Genomic DNA, 19,423 nt, shown 5'->3' on the forward strand with positions numbered 1-19,423 from the left:
TTTTTGAAGTCAAATTGGAGTAGTGATTTTGGTCACACCGAAACAGGAAATGGAGCGAAAAGCGAGTGGTTTTGGGGCGTGAAATTTTTTCGCTCTAATTTTCAAGTAGAGTGAGAAAACGGTGTTTGAACAAAAATTCGCTTTCTCGCTAGTGGTTTTTTGTTCACATGCGAAAATTTCACTTTGGTTTTTTACTGTTTTTTTCAGTTTTTTGGATCGGATTTTTTTCTAAATGGTTTTCCCAATCCATTCATAGTTCATTCTAGGCCTAGATTTTTTTTTAGTATCAAATTTACATTTCTCGCTAGAGGTTTTTTGTTCTCACTAGCGGCATTTTGTAATTAATTTTCTGTTTTTTTTGTAATTTTGATCTGATTTTTTTAAGAAATAGTTTTCCCGACTCACTACTCATAGTCTGTTCTAGGTCTAGTTTTTTGTTTAGTCAATGAAAATTCTTTGAATTGTACGTTAGGACTTGTCCTGATATGTTTTTTTTCGCTTTACCTTAGTTCAGAGCTTGTTCAACGTTTTGCGTGAACTTTTTGCCTTATCTAGACTAGTTTCACTTCTCTCATTCTGCTAAAATGGTTTTTAGACAGAGTTGCTCAGCAAAGCAATTCAAAATGAACAGAGTCAGTATCAAAAAACGAAATCAGAAATGGAAATGGGATAAACCCATAAAGCCCAATTTTGGATTCCCGTTACTCGAACTTTGCTCTTCGTTACCATCTTAATGCTTATTTGGGTTGATGCTAGCCGGTGTGTGGTCTCACTACGAAACAGGATAACGTTCAGCTCCAAAATGACATGAAAATAGTTCGGACTTTGAAATTGTTTATACAAAAATTATTTTTTTACTAGTTTTTTCTCTTCTTTCAATCCCAATCTTGGTTATGGGAATCAACGGCGGCTATTTTCTGGCAATCTTCCGGGTATGTTTCATTTTTCAAATCTTTTGAACATTTGTCCTATTTTTCCGTTTTATGTCATCTATTGATGGGAAATAAATTTGAAACCTTATGCTTCCAGCCATTTTCTTTTGACAGTTTATGACAATTGCTTTGTTATAAAGCAACATTTTCCGAGAAAAAAAATAGAAAAACAAAAAAATAGAAAATTTTAACCATTTTGTCTATTTTCTTGAATTTTTCAATAATCTTTCAAAATAAGACGTTTTTAACTGATCTTGAACGAAGTTCATAGCATTTGTTGTAAACGTATTGGTCTTTTTATGCAAAGTTTTCGCTTGAGCGTTTTTGCGCTTTTCTTCTAGAACATTCTTTGACTTCTGAAGTGACCTTTTCACGCTTTCGTTCTTCATTTTTTAGTGATCGCTATTGCTCTCACTCCGAAATAAAGCTTGCTGCTAATATAAAAGTTGTTGCAGCATTGCAAGAAGAAGGGCCTGATAGTGCGAGTGGGCAGTGTATGTGGTTAGGAATCGGGAGGCCAATGGTTCGAATCCCGGCGGGATCAAATGTTTTCCTTGTTTCTACTGTTTGTTATAAAAAAAGATTTTCTGTATTGCCCGTTTTTGTAGTTCTTTTTGTTTCCGTATTTGTTAGCCTCATTAACGCCTGGTCTCGTTGGCTCATTAATGAGGCTAAGTAAAAGCTATTTAGTAGTTTTAATTGAGAGCTTCTGTCGAGGACTCGCCTCATTTTTCATTTTCATTGGAGTGCGATTTTCGTTCATGCGCATGTTTTTTTTCTTACTTCTGTCTTCCGTTAACAAAAACAAGAGTCAGGCAAATCTTTTCAAGCCTAGTTAAGACATCACCGTAATTATTAGAAAAGGCTAATTTTTCTGTTAGTCGTTTAGTTTTTCCTTTTCATTGTGAGACTCCAGGTCCATGAAGCGACTACAGGTACTCTTGTATATGAGATATCGAAAAATGGCAAGTTGTTGACACTAATTATGGTCCTTAATCTATAACAGCTCCGCAATTTTAAATGTTTTGTTCGTTAGCTCATTAATGTTATGATTTTTTAAAGGTTCAAATTTTGAGGTTGTAGCGGAAAGCACGGAAATGCACTGTAACTTTGGTCATCCAGCTAGGCACTTTCGTCGTCACTGATATACACGGCGTAATATAGTTTCCTTCGAGATATGAAATTTCTACTGGAAGTTTGTGAAGCCGTTGATGTGTTTAGCCGAATGCGGATATCAGTCCGAAACAGCTCTACGCAGACATGATTCCTCTATCTCAGTTGTCACAATTTGACCGCATACCACCAGCTTTGTTCAATTCACATGGACTCTTCATCAATCACCCGCGCCCACAACCTGTCACTTCACTTCAACCTAGTGGGAATGAGCTCAACAATTTTTCTGCTTCGGATAGTCGTGTTAATACTGCTGGACAGCAGAAAGAGAAGTCGAATTCCCAGGAAGGGCCTAAATTTGCGTCATCAGATATAAATCTACAAAGGTACGCCAGTATTCCTCTATAATAAGAGGTGTGCCATTAATTACTTCTGTGAGCCATCTAGTGCCTTCTGGGCTGTGAGTTGGTTGTCAAGGTTTGAAGTACATTTTGGGAGCCATATTTTACGATCTAAGTCCTCAAAGGGTTTTTAACCATTTTTTTCCAAAAATCAAAAATATTGCGGCGCTGATTTTTTTGTCAGACAGTTCATCACCTTTGTCAGTATTTCTCCTATCGCCTTGAAGTAGAGAATTAATCAAAAGTTTTAATGTATTTATCCAGTGACAAATGAAAATTTAGGGGAAACTAGAAATAGGAAAAAAGTTTTTAATACCAGTTGTTGCAAATGATGACTACTTACTTTTTTGTCTTCTCTTAAGAAGAAGCTACATAGCTCACAATTTTTAATGGAACCTTAATGCTACTTTCTGCAATAACTGATTCATTTAAAGATGAGCTCATTTTCATTCCTAGCATTAAGATTCCATTAAAACTTGTGCGCAATGGTTGATGTATACTTTATCCGCTACTTTCTTCAGCTGTATACTTCATTCGGCTACATTTAATAATACACCGTTTTCTTGTATTGCAGCTTTCAAAAATGTGAGCTCAATTACTTGGTTTTCAAATTACATAATCTTCTTATGAAGGTCGTACCCTCCACCCGAAGTGGGAGGGGATGCCATGTTCACGAGCAAGGAGAACTCGATGTCGTTCGAACAGATGGATCGGAATGGCACTAGAGTGGTAATGGGTGGAGATGACTTTGGAATGGGATCATCCGGACTGGCTAGAAGAAGTAGGTGCCACACATTCATCAATCTACTTTCAACTGCTGTGGTAGCGTTAAGTGAGCGCACTATAGTGAGCTCTTCTTTATTTTAGCTGCAAAGTTGTAATCTGAGCGAAGGTATATTGCGGTGCTCTTGGTTTTTTACGACTCGTAGAGGAGTATTGGTACAACACAGCTTTTCTTCAATCCAAAGAATTTGGATCGTATTGGTGCTCTCTTTACAATTCAAAGAATTTGAATTGTTCGGAGCGCTGTCTTTTTTACAACTCGAAGAAGAGTTATGGTGATCTATTTTTACGACTCGAGGAGTATTGGTGGAGCGTTTTTTATCGGTAATTTTGTTAGAGTGTATTTGAAACACGAAATGAAATGCGTGAAAACAAAGTGTTTACATCAAACTGCTGAAGATCTGAGAGAAGAGAGAGTGGATTTTTGTTCATGTCACTTATTTGAAAGAGAGAGCGAGAAAAGTAGGCGCAAAAAAAATTTACTGAGGGAGCAAATTTTTTGGTCACGTGCGGTATTTTTAAATCAGATTTTTAGTTTTCTCAACCTGAGAAAACTAAAAGTTGAGAAAACTAAAAATCTGATTTAAAAATACCGCACGTGACCAAAAAATTTGCTCCCTCAGTAAATTTTTTTGCGCCTACTTTTCTCGCTCTCTCTTTCAAAAAAGTGACATGAACAAAAATCCACTCTCTCTTCTCTCAGATCTTCAGCAGTTTGATCTAAATACTTTGTTTTCACGCATTTCATTTCGTGTTTCAAATTAATGCGCTCTCCTTTTTTACGACTCGAAGAGGAGTTGTTGATCTGTTTTTTAATCGGTCCAGTTGTTCCGAAACGGGATATAAAGACAATACGGCTCGTGCAAAGACTGATTTTACTTTGTTGTTGAACACAGCTGGAGAGCGGAGAGAGAGTGCAGTTTTTGTTCATACCAGTTTGAAAAAGACAACGAAAAATTAAGTGCAAAAATTTTGGTGAAATGAGCGAAAAAAATTTTATCACGTGCTGTTTTTCACTTTACATTTTATGTAAAATGGTTTTTTAAAACCCAATTAAAAACTGATTGTATGTTTGGTAGAATTTTTGATCTTTTCAATTACATTTTAGAGTTTTATATGAAATATTGCGCTATTTTTGTGATTTCGCCGTTTTACACGCTTTTTTACCGGTTTTTGTACTCTTTTTCATATTTTTAGTGTCTGGGTGTTTTGTTACAAATAGTTTTCTGTTGGTATTCGTGGCCTTTTGATTTCGTTAATATCATTTTATTTTTAAAGAGGAAGAAAATAAGATTAATTTGAACTGTTTAATTAGTTGTTCTGTTTTTGAAGTTTTTTGCCTAAATCTTTGATTTTTGTCTCTTATCTCCTTCGTCGGTCATTGTCTTATCTCTTGTTGTCGTTTTTGGCAGATTGCATCGCTTGATAAAATTGATTTTTTTTAACCGTTTCAGTTCATAGCAATCCCTACTGTGATGACTTTTAAACTATTTGTTATACTTTTTGGCAACTTATCATTAAATAGTCCTAATGGCAGGTCTCATCGTTTGCAAATGTGGTTCAAGTTTACAGAAATAATTGTTTCAATCCATAGCTATTGCTTTCTATGACTTATATGCTGTTCTTCGTTATTAAAAAAATTATTAGTAGATTTCTGAGTTTTGCTAGTATTTGTCGCAGCTATTGCTGTCGTATCGCTTAATCTTAAACTTATCTACATAATGACAGTTATCATCGGTTGCTAATGAGGATTCAGTTAATCAAGGTAATTGTAACAGTGCCTATCTAATGCTTTCTTTAACTTTTATTTTACACTCTTTGTTGTCAAGAAAAGCATAACTTTGAGCAATTTGTTTTTGTGTTCTTATCATTTAATATAGTTGATGACAGATCTTTTGATATAGAGGATTAAGCGAATTTGATTGTTTGGCTCACTTCATAGATTTATTGTTTTCAGGACATCAAGGCCACTTAAAATTGCCTCTTTCCTTTTTTTGCTAAATTGTTAGTTTTTTCTGAGAGTATGTGTCATTTTTTTAAAATTTTAAATCGCAAGCGACTATTAGCTTTTGTCAAAATTGTAGATATCTCTTAATTCTGAACCGTTTTCCTAGTTTTGAAATTTATTTGGTAATGGGTATTTGTTTAATCCTTTAGGCTATTTCTGTTCAAAGCTGATGTTTTCTATACCTTGGACACCAAGTTTTTTCTAGGATTGTTATCGAAGTTTTGGTAGATTTTAACGTCAACCTTGTTGTCTTACCTCGTGGTCTCGGTATTGGCAGGTTGCATCGCCTGCAAAAATTGACTTATTCTCAAGTAACCGTTTCAGTTCTTGCAATCGCTACTTTAACTTCTTATAGCTGCGAAGCTGTAAGCTGAGCGGAGCTATATTGCGGTGCTCTTGGTTTTTTTGTTTCGTCGTCTGACGCTCTTTTTCGTTGTACATTTGTTCACACAGCAAAGCTGAAAAGCCAAACTCTCCGAATTACTTTTTCCTCTCACTAACGGCTTTTGCGCTCGTGAAGTTTTCTCTCTCTCTCTCTCTCTCTCTCTCTCTGGCAAAAGTTTTTTTGCATGATTAGATTTTGATCATAACTGAGTTACCTCACACAATAATATGACTTGCACTTTAAAGTTTAATTTTATTTTGAATAAGTTTAAGCTCAGAGGAACTCATGTGTGTAATAAGGGTCCCTAATGAAAAGGCTTCTGCGCAATGAATTTTAACAAGCTTTATTAATTTGTTGCTGTATTTTTTACATAGTTTTTGAGCGGCGCCCATAACTTTTCAACTTATATCTGTATCTGTTTCTATCTCTATTATACGGCACGGTCTATTATTTCGCACTTAATCTTCTTAATGGCAGGTCCCATCGTTTGCTAATGTTGTTTCAGTTGATCGAAATAATTGTTTCAGTCTGTAGCTATTGCTTTCTGTGACTTATAAGATGTTCGTTTTTAAAAATATTGAATTTCTGAGTTTTGGTAGTATTTGTTGTACCGATTACTGTCTTATCACTTAATCCCATTAATGACAATTCTCATCGGTTGCTAATGCGGATTTAGTTAATCAAAGTAACTATAAACTTAGCTCCAACTTTTAGCTAACGTTTTTTAATAGCCGCGTCAGCAATTCCAGGCGGCTATTATAGCGCTCCGATTTTTGTTTTACTTCATCCAACAGATTTTTGTTTCGTCTTACCCTGACTTCCATGACTTTGATGACTTTTCATTACTTTGAGCTTTCAAAACGGGATAAACAGGTAAAATTCAGTGGGCATCAAGTTTCATTAGATTTCTTAGCCGCGTTTGGTAGTCCTTCAAGTACTTAGGGTTGTGAAGTTACTGGGAACTTACATCACTTTAAAAATGGCTTGTGAAATCACTTAATGGTTTTTAAATTTTATGACAAATTACTAGTGTGCATCTAAGTATTGCCAAACGTATTTTCCCTAATTCTTGAGTATTAGAGTCTTGATTTTATGGTTTCGAATATAATTTTGAAAAGCTGCCTTAGGGCTTTTTACTTATAGAGCATATGTGTCTCATAAAAATGACAGACAGGATCTAACCCAAAATTTTTTCGTTTTACATTTGTTCACACAGCAAAGCTGAAAAGTCAATTTCTCTGAATGACTTTTTCCTCTCACTAACGGCTTTTGCGCGCGTGAAGTCTTTTCTCTCTCTCTGTCTCTGGCAAAATTTTTTTTTGCATGATTAGATTTTGATCATAACTGAGTTACCTCACACATTAATATGACTTTTGCACTTCAAAATTTAAGCTTATTTTGAATAAGTTTAAGCTCAAAGGAAACCATATGTGTAATAAGGGTCCCTAATGAAAAGGCTTCTGCGCAATGAATTTTAACAAGCTTTATTAATTTATTGCTGTATTTTTTACATACTTTTTGAGCGGCGCCGATAACTTTTCAACTTATATCTGTATCTGTTTCTATCTCTTTTATACGGCACGCAGGTCTATTCTTTCGCACTTAATCTTCTTAATGGCAGGTCTCATCGTTTGCTAATGTGGTTTCAGTTCATCGAAATAATTGTTTCAGTCCGTAGATTTTGCTTTCTGTGACTTATAAGCTGTTCGTTTTTAAAAATATTGAATTTCTGAGTTTTGGTAGTATTTTTTGTACCGATTACTGTCTTATCACTTTATCCCATTAATGACAATTCTCATCGGTTGCTAATGCGGATTTAGTTAATCAATGTAACTATAAACTTATTTCCAACTTTTAGCTAACGTTTTTTAATAGCCGCGTCAGCAATTCCAGGCGGCTATTATAGCGCTCCGATTTTTGTTTTACTTCGTCCAACAGATTTTTGTTTCGTCTTACCCTGACTTCCATGACTTTGATGACTTTTCATGACTTTGAGCTTTCAAAACGGGATAAACAGGTAAAATTCAGTGGGCATCAAGTTTCATTAGATTTCTTAGCCGCGTTTGGTAGTCCTTCAAGTACTTAGGGTTGGGAAGTTACTGGGAACTTACATCACTTTAAAAATGGCTTGTGAAATCACTTAATGATTTTTAAATTTTATGACAAATTACTAGTGTGCATCTAAGTATTGCCAAACGTATTTTCCCTAATTCTTGAGTATTACAGTCTTGATTTTATGGTTTCGAATATTATTTTGAAAAGCTCCCTTAGGGCTTTTTACTTATAGAGCGTATGTGTCTCATAAAAATGACAGACAGGATCTAACCCAAAATTTTTCGCTTCACATTTCTCACAGCAAAGCTGAAAAGTCAAACTCTCTGAATGACTTTTTCCTCTCACTTACGGCTTTTGCGCGCGTTTCTCTCTCTCTCTCTCTCTCTCTCTCTTTGGCAAAATTTTTTTTGCATGGTTAGATTTGGATCATAACTGAGTTACCTCACACATTAATTTGACTTTTGCACTTCCAAATTTAAGTTTATTTTGAATAAGTTTAAGCTCAAAGGAAACCATATGTGTAATAAGGGTCCCTAATGAAAAGGCTTCTGCGCAATGAATTTTAACAAGCTTTATTAATTTATTGCTGTATTTTTTACATACTTTTTAAGCGGCGCCAATAACTTTTTCAGCTTATATCTGTATCTGTTTCTATCTCTTTTATACGGCACGCAGGTCTATTCTTTCGCATTTAATCTTCTTAATGGCAGGTCTCATCGTTTGCTAATGTGGTTTCAGTTCCTCGAAATAATTTGTTTCAGTCCGTAGATTTTGCTTTCTGTGACTTATAAGCTGTTCGTTTTTAAAAATATTGAATTTCTGAGTTTTGGTAGTATTTGTTGTACCGATTACTGTCTTATCACTTAATCCCATTAATGACAATTCTCATCGGTTGCTAATGCGGATTTAGTTAATCAATGTAACGATAAACTTATTTCCAACTTTTAGCTAACGTTTTTTAATAGCCGCGTCAGCAATTCCAGGCGGCTATTATAGCGCTCCGATTTTTGTTTTACTTCGTCCAACAGACTTTTGTTTCGTCTTACCCTGACTTCCATGACTTTGATGACTTTTCATGACTTTGAGCTTTCAAAACGGGATAAACAGGTAAAATTCAGTGGGCATCAAGTTTCATTAGATTTCTTAGCCGCGTTTGGTAGTCCTTCAAGTACTTAGAGTTGTGAATTTACTGGGAACTTACATCACTTTAAAAATGGCTTGTGAAATCACTTAATGATTTTTAAATTTTATGACAAATTACTAGTGTGCATCTAAGTATTGCCAAACGTATTTTCCCTAATTCTTGAGTATTAGATTCTTGATTTTATGGTTTCGAATATTATTTTGAAAAGCTCCCTTAGGGCTTTTTACTTATAGAGCGTATGTGTCTCATAAAAATGACAGACAGGATCTAACCCAAAATTTTTCGCTTCACATTTCTCACAGCAAAGCTGAAAAGTGAAACTCTCTGAATGACTTTTTCCTCTCACTAACGGCTTTTGCGCGCGTGAAGTCTTTTCTCTCTATCTCTCTCTCTGGCAAAATTTTTTTTGCATGCTTAGATTTTGATCATAACTGAGTTACCTCACACATTAATATGACTTTTGCACTTCCAAATTTAAATTTATTTTGAATAAGTTTAAGCTCAAAGGAAATCATATGTGTAATAAGGGTCCCTAATGAAAAGGCTTCTGCGCAATGAATTTTAACAAGCTTTATTTATTTTTTGCTGTGTTTTTTACATACTTTGTGATCGGCGCCGATAACTTTTCAACTTATATCGGTATCTGTTTCTATCTCTATTATACGGCACGCAGGTCTGTTTTTTCGCTCTTAATCTTCTTAATGGCAGGTCTCATCGTTTGCTAATGTGGTTTCAGTTCATCGAAATAATTGTTTCAGTCCGTAGCTTTTGCTTTCTGTGACTTATAAGCTGTTCGTTTTTAAAAATATTGAACTTCTGAGTTTTGGTAGTATTTGTTGTACCGATTACTGTCTTATCACTTAATCCCATTAATGACAATTCTCATCGGTTGATAATGCGGATTTAGTTAATCATTGTAACTATAAACTTAGCTCCAACTTTTGGCTAACGTTTTTAATAGCCGCGTCAGCAATTCCAGGTGGCTATTATAGCGCTCCGATTTTTGTTTTACTTCGTCCAACAGATTTTTGTTTCGTCTTACCCTGACTTCCATGACTCTGATGACTTTTCATGACTTTGAGCTTTCAAAACGGGATAAACAGGTAAAATTCAGTGGGCATCAAGTTTGATTAGATTTCTTAGCCGCGTTTGGTAGTCCTTCAAGTACTTAAGAGTGGTGAAGTTACTGGGAACTTACATCACTTTAAAAATGGCTTGTGAAATCACTTAATGATTTTTAAATTTTATGACAAATTACTAGTGTGCATCTAAGTATTGCCAAACGTATTTTCCCTAATTCTTGAGTATTAGAGTCTTGATTTTATGGTTTCGAATATTATTTTGAAAAGCTCCCTTAGGGCTTTTTACTTATAGAGCGTATGTTTCTCATAAAAATGACAGACAGGATCTAACCCAAAATTTTTCGCTTCACTTTTCTCACAGCAAAGCTGAAAAGTGAAACTCTCTGAATGACTTTTTCCTCTCACTAACGGCTTTTGCGCGCGTGAAGTCTTTTCTCTCTCTCTCTCTCTCTCTCTCTGGCAAAATTTTTTTTGCATGGTTAGATTTTGATCATAACTTGAGTTACCTCACACATTAATATGACTTTTGCACTTCCAAATTTAAATTTATTTTGAATAAGTTTAAGCTCAAAGGAAATCATATGTGTAATAAGGGTCCCTAATGAAAAGGCTTCTGCGCAATGAATTTTAACAAGCTTTATTAATTTTTTGCTGTGTTTTTTACATACTTTGTGATCGGCGCCGATAACTTTTCAACTTATATCTGTATCTGTTTCTATCTCTATTATACGGCACGCAGGTCTGTTTTTTCGCTCTTAATCTTCTTAATGGCAGGTCTCATCGTTTGCTAATGTGGTTTCAGTTCATTGAAATAATTGTTTCAGTCCGTAGCTTTTGCTTTCTGTGACTTATAAGCTGTTCGTTTTTAAAAATATTGAACTTCTGAGTTTTGGTAGTATTTGCTGTACCGATTACTGTCTTATCACTTAATCCCATTAATGACAATTCTCATCGGTTGCTAATGCGGATTTAGTTAATCATTGTAACTATAAACTTAGCTCCAACTTTTGGCTAACGTTTTTTAATAGCCGCGTCAGCAATTCCAGGTGGCTATTATAGCGCTCCGATTTTTGTTTTACTTCGTCCAACAGATTTTTGTTTCGTCTTACCCTGACTTCCATGACTCTGATGACTTTTCATGACTTTGAGCTTTCAAAACGGGATAAACAGGTAAAATTCAGTGGGCATCAAGTTTGATTAGATTTCTTAGCCGCGTTTGGTAGTCCTTCAAGTACTTAAGAGTGGTGAAGTTACTGGGAACTTACATCACTTTAAAAATGGCTTGTGAAATCACTTAATGATTTTTAAATTTTATGACAAATTACTAGTGTGCATCTAAGTATTGCCAAACGTATTTTCCCTAATTCTTGAGTATTAGAGTCTTGATTTTATGGTTTCGAATATTATTTTGAAAAGCTCCCTTAGGGCTTTTTACTTATAGAGCGTATGTTTCTCATAAAAATGACAGACAGGATCTAACCCAAAATTTTTCGCTTCACATTTCTCACAGCAAAGCTGAAAAGTGAAACTCTCTGAATGACTTTTTCCTCTCACTAACGGCTTTTGCGCGCGTGAAGTCTTTTCTCTCTCTCTCTCTCTCTCTCTCTGGCAAAATTTTTTTTGCATGGTTAGATTTTGATCATAACTTGAGTTACCTCACACATTAATATGACTTTTGCACTTCCAAATTTAAATTTATTTTGAATAAGTTTAAGCTCAAAGGAAATCATATGTGTAATAAGGGTCCCTAATGAAAAGGCTTCTGCGCAATGAATTTTAACAAGCTTTATTAATTTTTTGCTGTGTTTTTTACATACTTTGTGATCGGCGCCGATAACTTTTCAACTTAAATCTGTATCTGTTTCTATCTCTATTATACGGCACGCAGGTCTGTTTTTTCGCTCTTAATCTTCTTAATGGCAGGTCTCATCGTTTGCTAATGTGGTTTCAGTTCATTGAAATAATTGTTTCAGTCCGTAGCTTTTGCTTTCTGTGACTTATAAGCTGTTCGTTTTTAAAAATATTGAACTTCTGAGTTTTGGTAGTATTTGCTGTACCGATTACTGTCTTATCACTTAATCCCATTAATGACAATTCTCATCGGTTGCTAATGCGGATTTAGTTAATCATTGTAACTATAAACTTAGCTCCAACTTTTGGCTAACGTTTTTTAATAGCCGCGTCAGCAATTCCAGGTGGCTATTATAGCGCTCCGATTTTTGTTTTACTTCGTCCAACAGATTTTTGTTTCGTCTTACCCTGACTTCCATGACTCTGATGACTTTTCATGACTTTGAGTTTTCAAAACGGGATAAACAGGTAAAATTCAGTGGGCATCAAGTTTGATTAGATTTCTTAGCCGCGTTTGGTAGTCCTTCAAGTACTTAGAGTGGTGAAGTTACTGGGAACTTACATCACTTTAAAAATGGCTTGTGAAATCACTTAATGAACTTTAAATTTTATGACAAATTACTAGTGTGCATCTAAGTATTGCCAAACGTATTTTCCCTAATTCTTGAGTATTAGAATCTTGTTTTTATGGTTTCGAATATTATTTTGAAAAGCTCCCTTAGGGCTTTTTACTTATAGAGCGTATGTGTCTCATAAAAATGACAGACAGGATCTAACCCAAAATTTTTCGCTTCACATTTCTCACAGCAAAGCTGAAAAGTGAAACTCTCTGAATGACTTTTTCCTCTCACTAACGGCTTTTGCGCGCGTGAAGTCTTTTCTCTCTCTCTCTCTCTCTCTCTGGCAAAATTTTTTTTGCATGGTTAGATTTTGATCATAACTTGAGTTACCTCACACATTAATATGACTTTTGCACTTCCAAATTTAAATTTATTTTGAATAAGTTTAAGCTCAAAGGAAATCATATGTGTAATAAGGGTCCCTAATGAAAAGGCTTCTGCGCAATGAATTTTAACAAGCTTTATTAATTTTTTGCTGTGTTTTTTACATACTTTGTGATCGGCGCCGATAACTTTTCAACTTATATCTGTATCTGTTTCTATCTCTATTATACGGCACGCAGGTCTGTTTTTTCGCTCTTAATCTTCTTAATGGCAGGGCTCATCGTTTGCTAATGTGGTTTCAGTTCATTGAAATAATTGTTTCAGTCCGTAGCTTTTGCTTTCTGTGACTTATAAGCTGTTCGTTTTTAAAAATATTGAACTTCTGAGTTTTGGTAGTATTTGCTGTACCGATTACTGTCTTATCACTTAATCCCATTAATGACAATTCTCATCGGTTGCTAATGCGGATTTAGTTAATCATTGTAACTATAATTTTAGCTCCAACTTTTGGCTAACGTTTTTTAATAGCCGCGTCAGCAATTCCAGGTGGCTATTATAGCGCTCCGATTTTTGTTTTACTTCGTCCAACAGATTTTTGTTTCGTCTTACCCTGACTTCCATGACTCTGATGACTTTTCATGACTTTGAGTTTTCAAAACGGGATAAACAGGTAAAATTCAGTGGGCATCAAGTTTGATTAGATTTCTTAGCCGCGTTTGGTAGTCCTTCAAGTACTTAGAGTGGTGAAGTTACTGGGAACTTACATCACTTTAAAAATGGCTTGTGAAATCACTTAATGAACTTTAAATTTTATGACAAATTACTAGTGTGCATCTAAGTATTGCCAAACGTATTTTCCCTAATTCTTGAGTATTAGAATCTTGATTTTATGGTTTCGAATATTATTTTGAAAAGCTCCCTTAGGGCTTTTTACTTATAGAGCGTATGTGTCTCATAAAAATGACAGACAGGCTCTAACCCAAAATTTTTTCGTTTTACATTTGTTCACACAGCAAAGCTGAAAAGTCAAACTCTCTGAATGACTTTTTCCTCTCACTAACAGCTTTTGCGCGCGTGAAGTCTTTTCTCTCTCTCTCTCTCTCTGGCAAAATTTTTTTTGCATGGTTAGATTTTGATCATAACTTGAGTTACCTCACACATTAATATGACTTTTGCACTTCAAAATTTAAGCTTATTTTGAATAAGTTGAAGCTCAAAGGAAACCATATGTGTAATAAGGGTCCCTAATGAAAAGGCTTCTGCGCAATGAATTTTAACAAGCTTTATTAATTTTTTGCTGTGTTTTTTACATACTTTTTGATCGGCGCCGATAACTTTTCAACTTATATCTGTATCTGTTTCTATCTCTATTATACGGCACGCAGGTCTATTTTTTCGCACTTAATATTAATGGCAGGTCTCATAGTTTGCTAATGCGGTTTCAGTTCATCGAAATAATTGTTTGTCCGTAGCTTTTGCTTTCTGTGACTTATAAGCTGTTCTCTTTTAAAGATATTGAATTTCTGAGTTTTGGTAGTATTTGTTGTACCGATTACTGTCTTATCACCTAATCCCATTAATGACAATTCTCATCGGTTGCTAATGCGGATTTAGTTAATCAATGTAACTATAAACTTAGCTCCCAACTTTTTTAGCTAACGTTTTTTAATAGCCGCGTCAGCAATTCCAGGCGGCTATTATAGTGCTCCGATTTTTGTTTTACTTCCTCCAACAGATTTCGGTTTCGTCTTACCCTGACTTTCCTGACTTTGATGACTTTTCATGACTTTGAGCTTTCAAAACGGGATAAACAGGTAAAATTCAGTGGTCATCAAGTTTCATTAGATTTCTTAGCCGCGTTTGGTAGTCCCTCAAGTACTTAGAGTGGTGAAGTTACTGGGAACTTACATCACTTTAAAAATGGCTTGTGAAATCACTTAATGAACTTCAAATTTTATGACAATTTACTAGTTAAAGATCAATAGTTTGCATCTAAGTATTGCCAAACGTATTTTCCCTAATTCTTGAGTATTAGAGTCTTGATTTTATGGTTTCGAATATTATTTTTGAAAAGCTCCCTTAGGATTTTTCCTTATAGAGCGTATGTGTCTCATAAAAATGACAGACAGGATCTAACCCATAATTTTTCGTTTCACATTTGTTCTCATAGCAAAGCTGAAAAGTCAAACTCTCTGAATTACTTTTTCCTCTCACTAACGGCTTTTCCGCGCGTGAAGTCTTTTCTCTCTCTCTCTCTCTCTCTCTCTCTCTCTGGCAAAATTCTTTTTGCATGGTTAGATTTTGATCATAACTGAGTTACCTCACACATTAATTTGACTTTTGCACTTCCAAATTTAAGTTTATTTTGAATAAGTTTAAGCTCAAAGGAAATCATATGTGTAATAAGGGTCCCTAATGAAAAGGCTTCTGCGCAATGAATTTTAACAAGCTTTATTAATTTTGTGCTGTATTTTTTACATACTTTGTGATCGGCGCCGATAACTTTTCAACTTATATCTGTATCTGTTTCTATCTCTATTGTACGGCACGCAGGTCTGTTTTTTCGCACTTAATCTTCTTAATGGCAGGTCTCATCGTATGCTAATGTGGTTTCAGTTCATGGAAATAATTGTTTCAGTCCGTAGCTTTTGCTTTCTGTGACTTATAAGCTGTTCGTTTTTAAAAATATTGAACTTCTGAGTTTTGGTAGTATTTGTTGTACCGATTACTGTCTTATCACTTAATCCCATTAATGACAATTCTCATCGGTTGCTAATGCGGATTTAGTTAATCAATGTAACTATAAACTTAGCTCCAACTTTTGGCTAACGTTTTTTAATAGCCGCGTCAGCAATTCCAGGTGGCTATTATAGCGCTCCGATTTTTGTTTTACTTCGTCCAACAGATTTTTGTTTCGTCTTACCCTGACTTCCATGACTCTGATGACTTTTCATGACTTTGAGCTTTCAAAACGGGATAAACAGGTAAAATTCAGTGGGCATCAAGTTTGAATAGATTTCTTAGCCGCGTTTGGTAGTCCTTCAAGTACTTAGAGTGGTGAAGTTACTGGGAACTTACATCACTTTAAAAATGGCTTGTGAAATCACTTAATGAACTTTAAATTTTATGACAAATTACTAGTGTGCATCTAAGTATTGCCAAACGTATTTTCCCTAATTCTTGAGTATTAGGATTTTGATTTTATGGTTTCGAATATTATTTTGAAAAGCTCCCTTAGGGCTTTTTACTTATAGAGCGTATGTGTCTCATAAAAATGACAGACAGGTTCTAACCCAAAATTTTTTCGTTTTACATTTGTTCACACAGCAAAGCTGAAAAGTCAAACTCTCTGAATGACTTTTTCCTCTCACTAACAGCTTTTGCGCGCGTGAAGTCTTTTTTTTCTCTCTCTCTCTCTCTCTCTGGCAAAATTTTTTTTTGCATGATTAGATTTTGATCATAACTGAGTTACCTCACACATTAATATGACTTTTGCACTTCAAAATTTAAGCTTATTTTGAATAAGTTGAAGCTCAAAGGAAACCATATGTGTAATAAGGGTCCCTAATGAAAAGGCTTCTGCGCAATGAATTTTAACAAGCTTTATTAATTTTTTGCTGTGTTTTTTACATACTTTTTGATCGGCGCCGATAACTTTTCAACTTATATCTGTATCTGTTTCTATCTCTATTATACGGCACGCAGGTCTATTTTTTCGCACTTAATATTAATGGCAGGTCTCATAGTTTGCTAATGCGGTTTCAGTTCATCGAAATAATTGTTTGTCCGTAGCTTTTGCTTTCTGTGACTTATAAGCTGTTCTCTTTTAAAGATATTGAATTTCTGAGTTTTGGTAGTATTTGTTGTACCGATTACTGTCTTATCACCTAATCCCATTAATGACAATTCTCATCGGTTGCTAATGCGGATTTAGTTAATCAATGTAACTATAAACTTAGCTCCCAACTTTTAGCTAACGTTTTTTAATAGCCGCGTCAGCAATTCCAGGCGGCTATTATAGTGCTTCGATTTTTGTTTTACTTCGTCCAACAGATTTTTGTTTCGTCTTACCCTGACTTCCCTGACTTTGATGACTTTTCATGACTTTGAGCTTTCAAAACGGGATAAACAGGTAAAATTCAGTGGTCATCAAGTTTCATTAGATTTCTTAGCCGCGTTTGGTAGTCCTTCAAGTACTTAGAGTGGTGAAGTTACTGGGAACTTACATCACTTTAAAAATGGCTTGTGAAATCACTTAATGAACTTCAAATTTTATGACAATTTACTAGTTAAAGATCAATAGTTTGCATCTAAGTATTGCCAAACGTATTTTCCCTAATTCTTGAGTATTAGAGTCTTGATTTTATGGTTTCGAATATTATTTTTGAAAAGCTCCCTTAGGGTTTTTCCTTATAGAGCGTATGTGTCTCATAAAAATGACAGACAGGATCTAACCCAAAAATTCTAGTGGTCCATTAAAGGACTGGTGGTCAATCTGTCTATCTTTTTTTAGTTGCTTCAAAACCATGGAAGGCCTGAAGCCTGTATCGTGCCTATTTTCCGGCAATCTGCTGGCTATGTTTTACCTAGACACAGTTTTCAAATTGCTTAGATGATTTTGTGTTATCCTGCCTTCATTTGTATTTCTAATGTCACTTTTTAGAACCATTAGAACTGCCAAATTGTTCTGATGTTTTCTATAGTTTATCTATTGTTTTTTTACGGCTGTGAATGTTGGCTTGTACTTATGTGGTTTCACGACCCTCAGTCTGACAACCCTTTGACGACCCTCACTTTCAAAAATATTTCCAATTTCTTTATTACCGTTTTTATTAACCGTTTTTTTGTCTGTCTGTTGTTGATTCCCACAGGGTTGTTTTATTTTGTACTCACTCTAAGAATGCGTAGAGCCAATGTTTTGATATAGTGTCATTTTTAATGATTCTTAAAACGCTTGATCTTGGAAACAAATTTTTAAAATAATTTTCGTTTTACTCTTGCGCATTTAGGGTCGTGGGCTTTTTTGACTCTCTGAGTTTGATATTGCAGTAAAAAATTTTCAGCTCATTAACTAATTAGTTTAGAATCTTTTTGGTTCGTGCCATACCCCCCCCCCCAGTACGTTATGCGCCCCCAGTTACAGAACACGTGCCATTACAGAGTAAATCAGTATTTAAAAGTTTGGCTCTTGCGTCGGGGGGGGGGGGTGCAAATAATATGCGGCCACTAAGCTTGAAGGGCACAAACGGAAAGGATCCTTTATTTCTTTGGATTGTATTCCAAGACTTGTCCTGATATTTTTACAGAAAGCAATTTTGTTCCTGACTTTTGAATTTTGACTTCTTTCTATTCGACTCTTTACCTCCGTTTTTGAACGTTAACTTCTGTTTTCAGACATTTGACTTCAATTCAGTTTGTAATGCACATTAAATAGCAGCTGCTGGCATTATTCAGGGCAAGGAGGTCAGACCCCCGCCACCTACCTACCAAACCTCTGCCTAATAACACCTCTCCCCTGCCTATCTCCCACCTACTCACGCCCCCTCCCAGGGGGCACCTATGTACACCTGCCTCCAACCCCCACTTACCTTACCATCCCGCACGCGACACCTACCTACATCCACACCTCCCCCGACCTACCTACCAACATCGCCCCACATACCACCCCCAGCAAGCTATCGATCTAGAACTACCTGGACCCCATCCCAATGCCGGCAACAGCACCCCACCCCCCGTGTCTTCTGATATTCGGTTTTGGCAAGGTTAAGTTAGAGATTATATTGTACGACGCTTGGAGTCGTTTCTGGTATTCTACGGGCTAGAATTTTTTGTTTCGTCGTCCGACGATAGAACTAGAACTTGAGTTTGCTCCGACTTTGTTCTAGAACATTTTGTCTCTTGACTTTTTAGGTGGATTTTTCAAGCTTCATCTTTTCTTTTTGCGTGACCTAAATTGCTTTTGTTTTTAAATTCTGTCTCTTGCTAAAACGAAGTTCATTGTAAGATAACCGAAAACAGAGGCCTGATGGCCGAGTAGATAATGCTTTGATTTCTGACGCCGGAGATCAGGGGTTCGAACCTTTTACACTCAAAATGTTCTCAATCAAACCCCCTTTGAATCAAACATGGGTTTTTTAGGTGGTGGTGATAACTTTTTCAACTATTTCGCAGCTATTCCCGGCAATCTGCCGCCTATATTCTGAGTTTCTAATTTTCAAGCCCTGATGTTCAGACTAAATTATCATCGGCGTTTTGGATTCAATATGGGTTACTGAATAGTATTTAGAGACAATGAAATGTCGTTGAGGATTTTAAAATTATTAAATTTAGCAAGTTTTTGTTATAACTTGTCGGTCTTTTAAAAGATTTGTATATTTTTTGTCAATTTTTGAGTTTTAATCTCTAGGGGTCAATGAAACAAACTTGAAGATAGGCTAATGGATGGTATCTAGAGACAAAGAAATATTTTGAGGATTTTGTCGTTTTTTGATTGTTTCGTGCTTTATGGGCAAATGAAACTTTTAAGGGCATTAGAATGGGCAACTTAATAAGTTGATAGAGACAACGAATTCATTGTAACGATATAGGTATCGCAAATTTTGGCGACTTTTCAAAAGAGTTCTTAAATTTTTTCGGGTTTTTTTTAGTTTATTGATGTTAAATGGACAGTGAAACTTTTTATCGCTTGAAGATGTGTTACTGGATAGACTGTAGAGAGATTGAAA

The 19,423-nt window shown here is 35.4% G+C and overlaps 1 protein-coding gene across 1 annotated transcript in view; it reads left to right on the top strand.

The window, feature by feature from the left end:
• LOC142338076 (uncharacterized) overlaps positions 1 to 19,423 on the top strand; it is a 200,544-nt gene that overhangs the window by 178,761 nt on the left and 2,360 nt on the right. The window contains exons 23-24 of the mRNA XM_075387709.1: positions 2,154 to 2,431; positions 3,079 to 3,278. Of these exons, the coding sequence (XP_075243824.1) occupies positions 2,154 to 2,431; positions 3,079 to 3,278 (478 nt within the window). The remainder of the gene's footprint in view (positions 1 to 2,153; positions 2,432 to 3,078; positions 3,279 to 19,423) is intronic.

The sequence above is a fragment of the Convolutriloba macropyga genome, chromosome 4 (genome assembly GCF_964194025.1).
Source record: "Convolutriloba macropyga chromosome 4, txConMacr16.3, whole genome shotgun sequence".
NCBI lineage: Eukaryota > Metazoa > Xenacoelomorpha > Acoela > Convolutidae > Convolutriloba > Convolutriloba macropyga.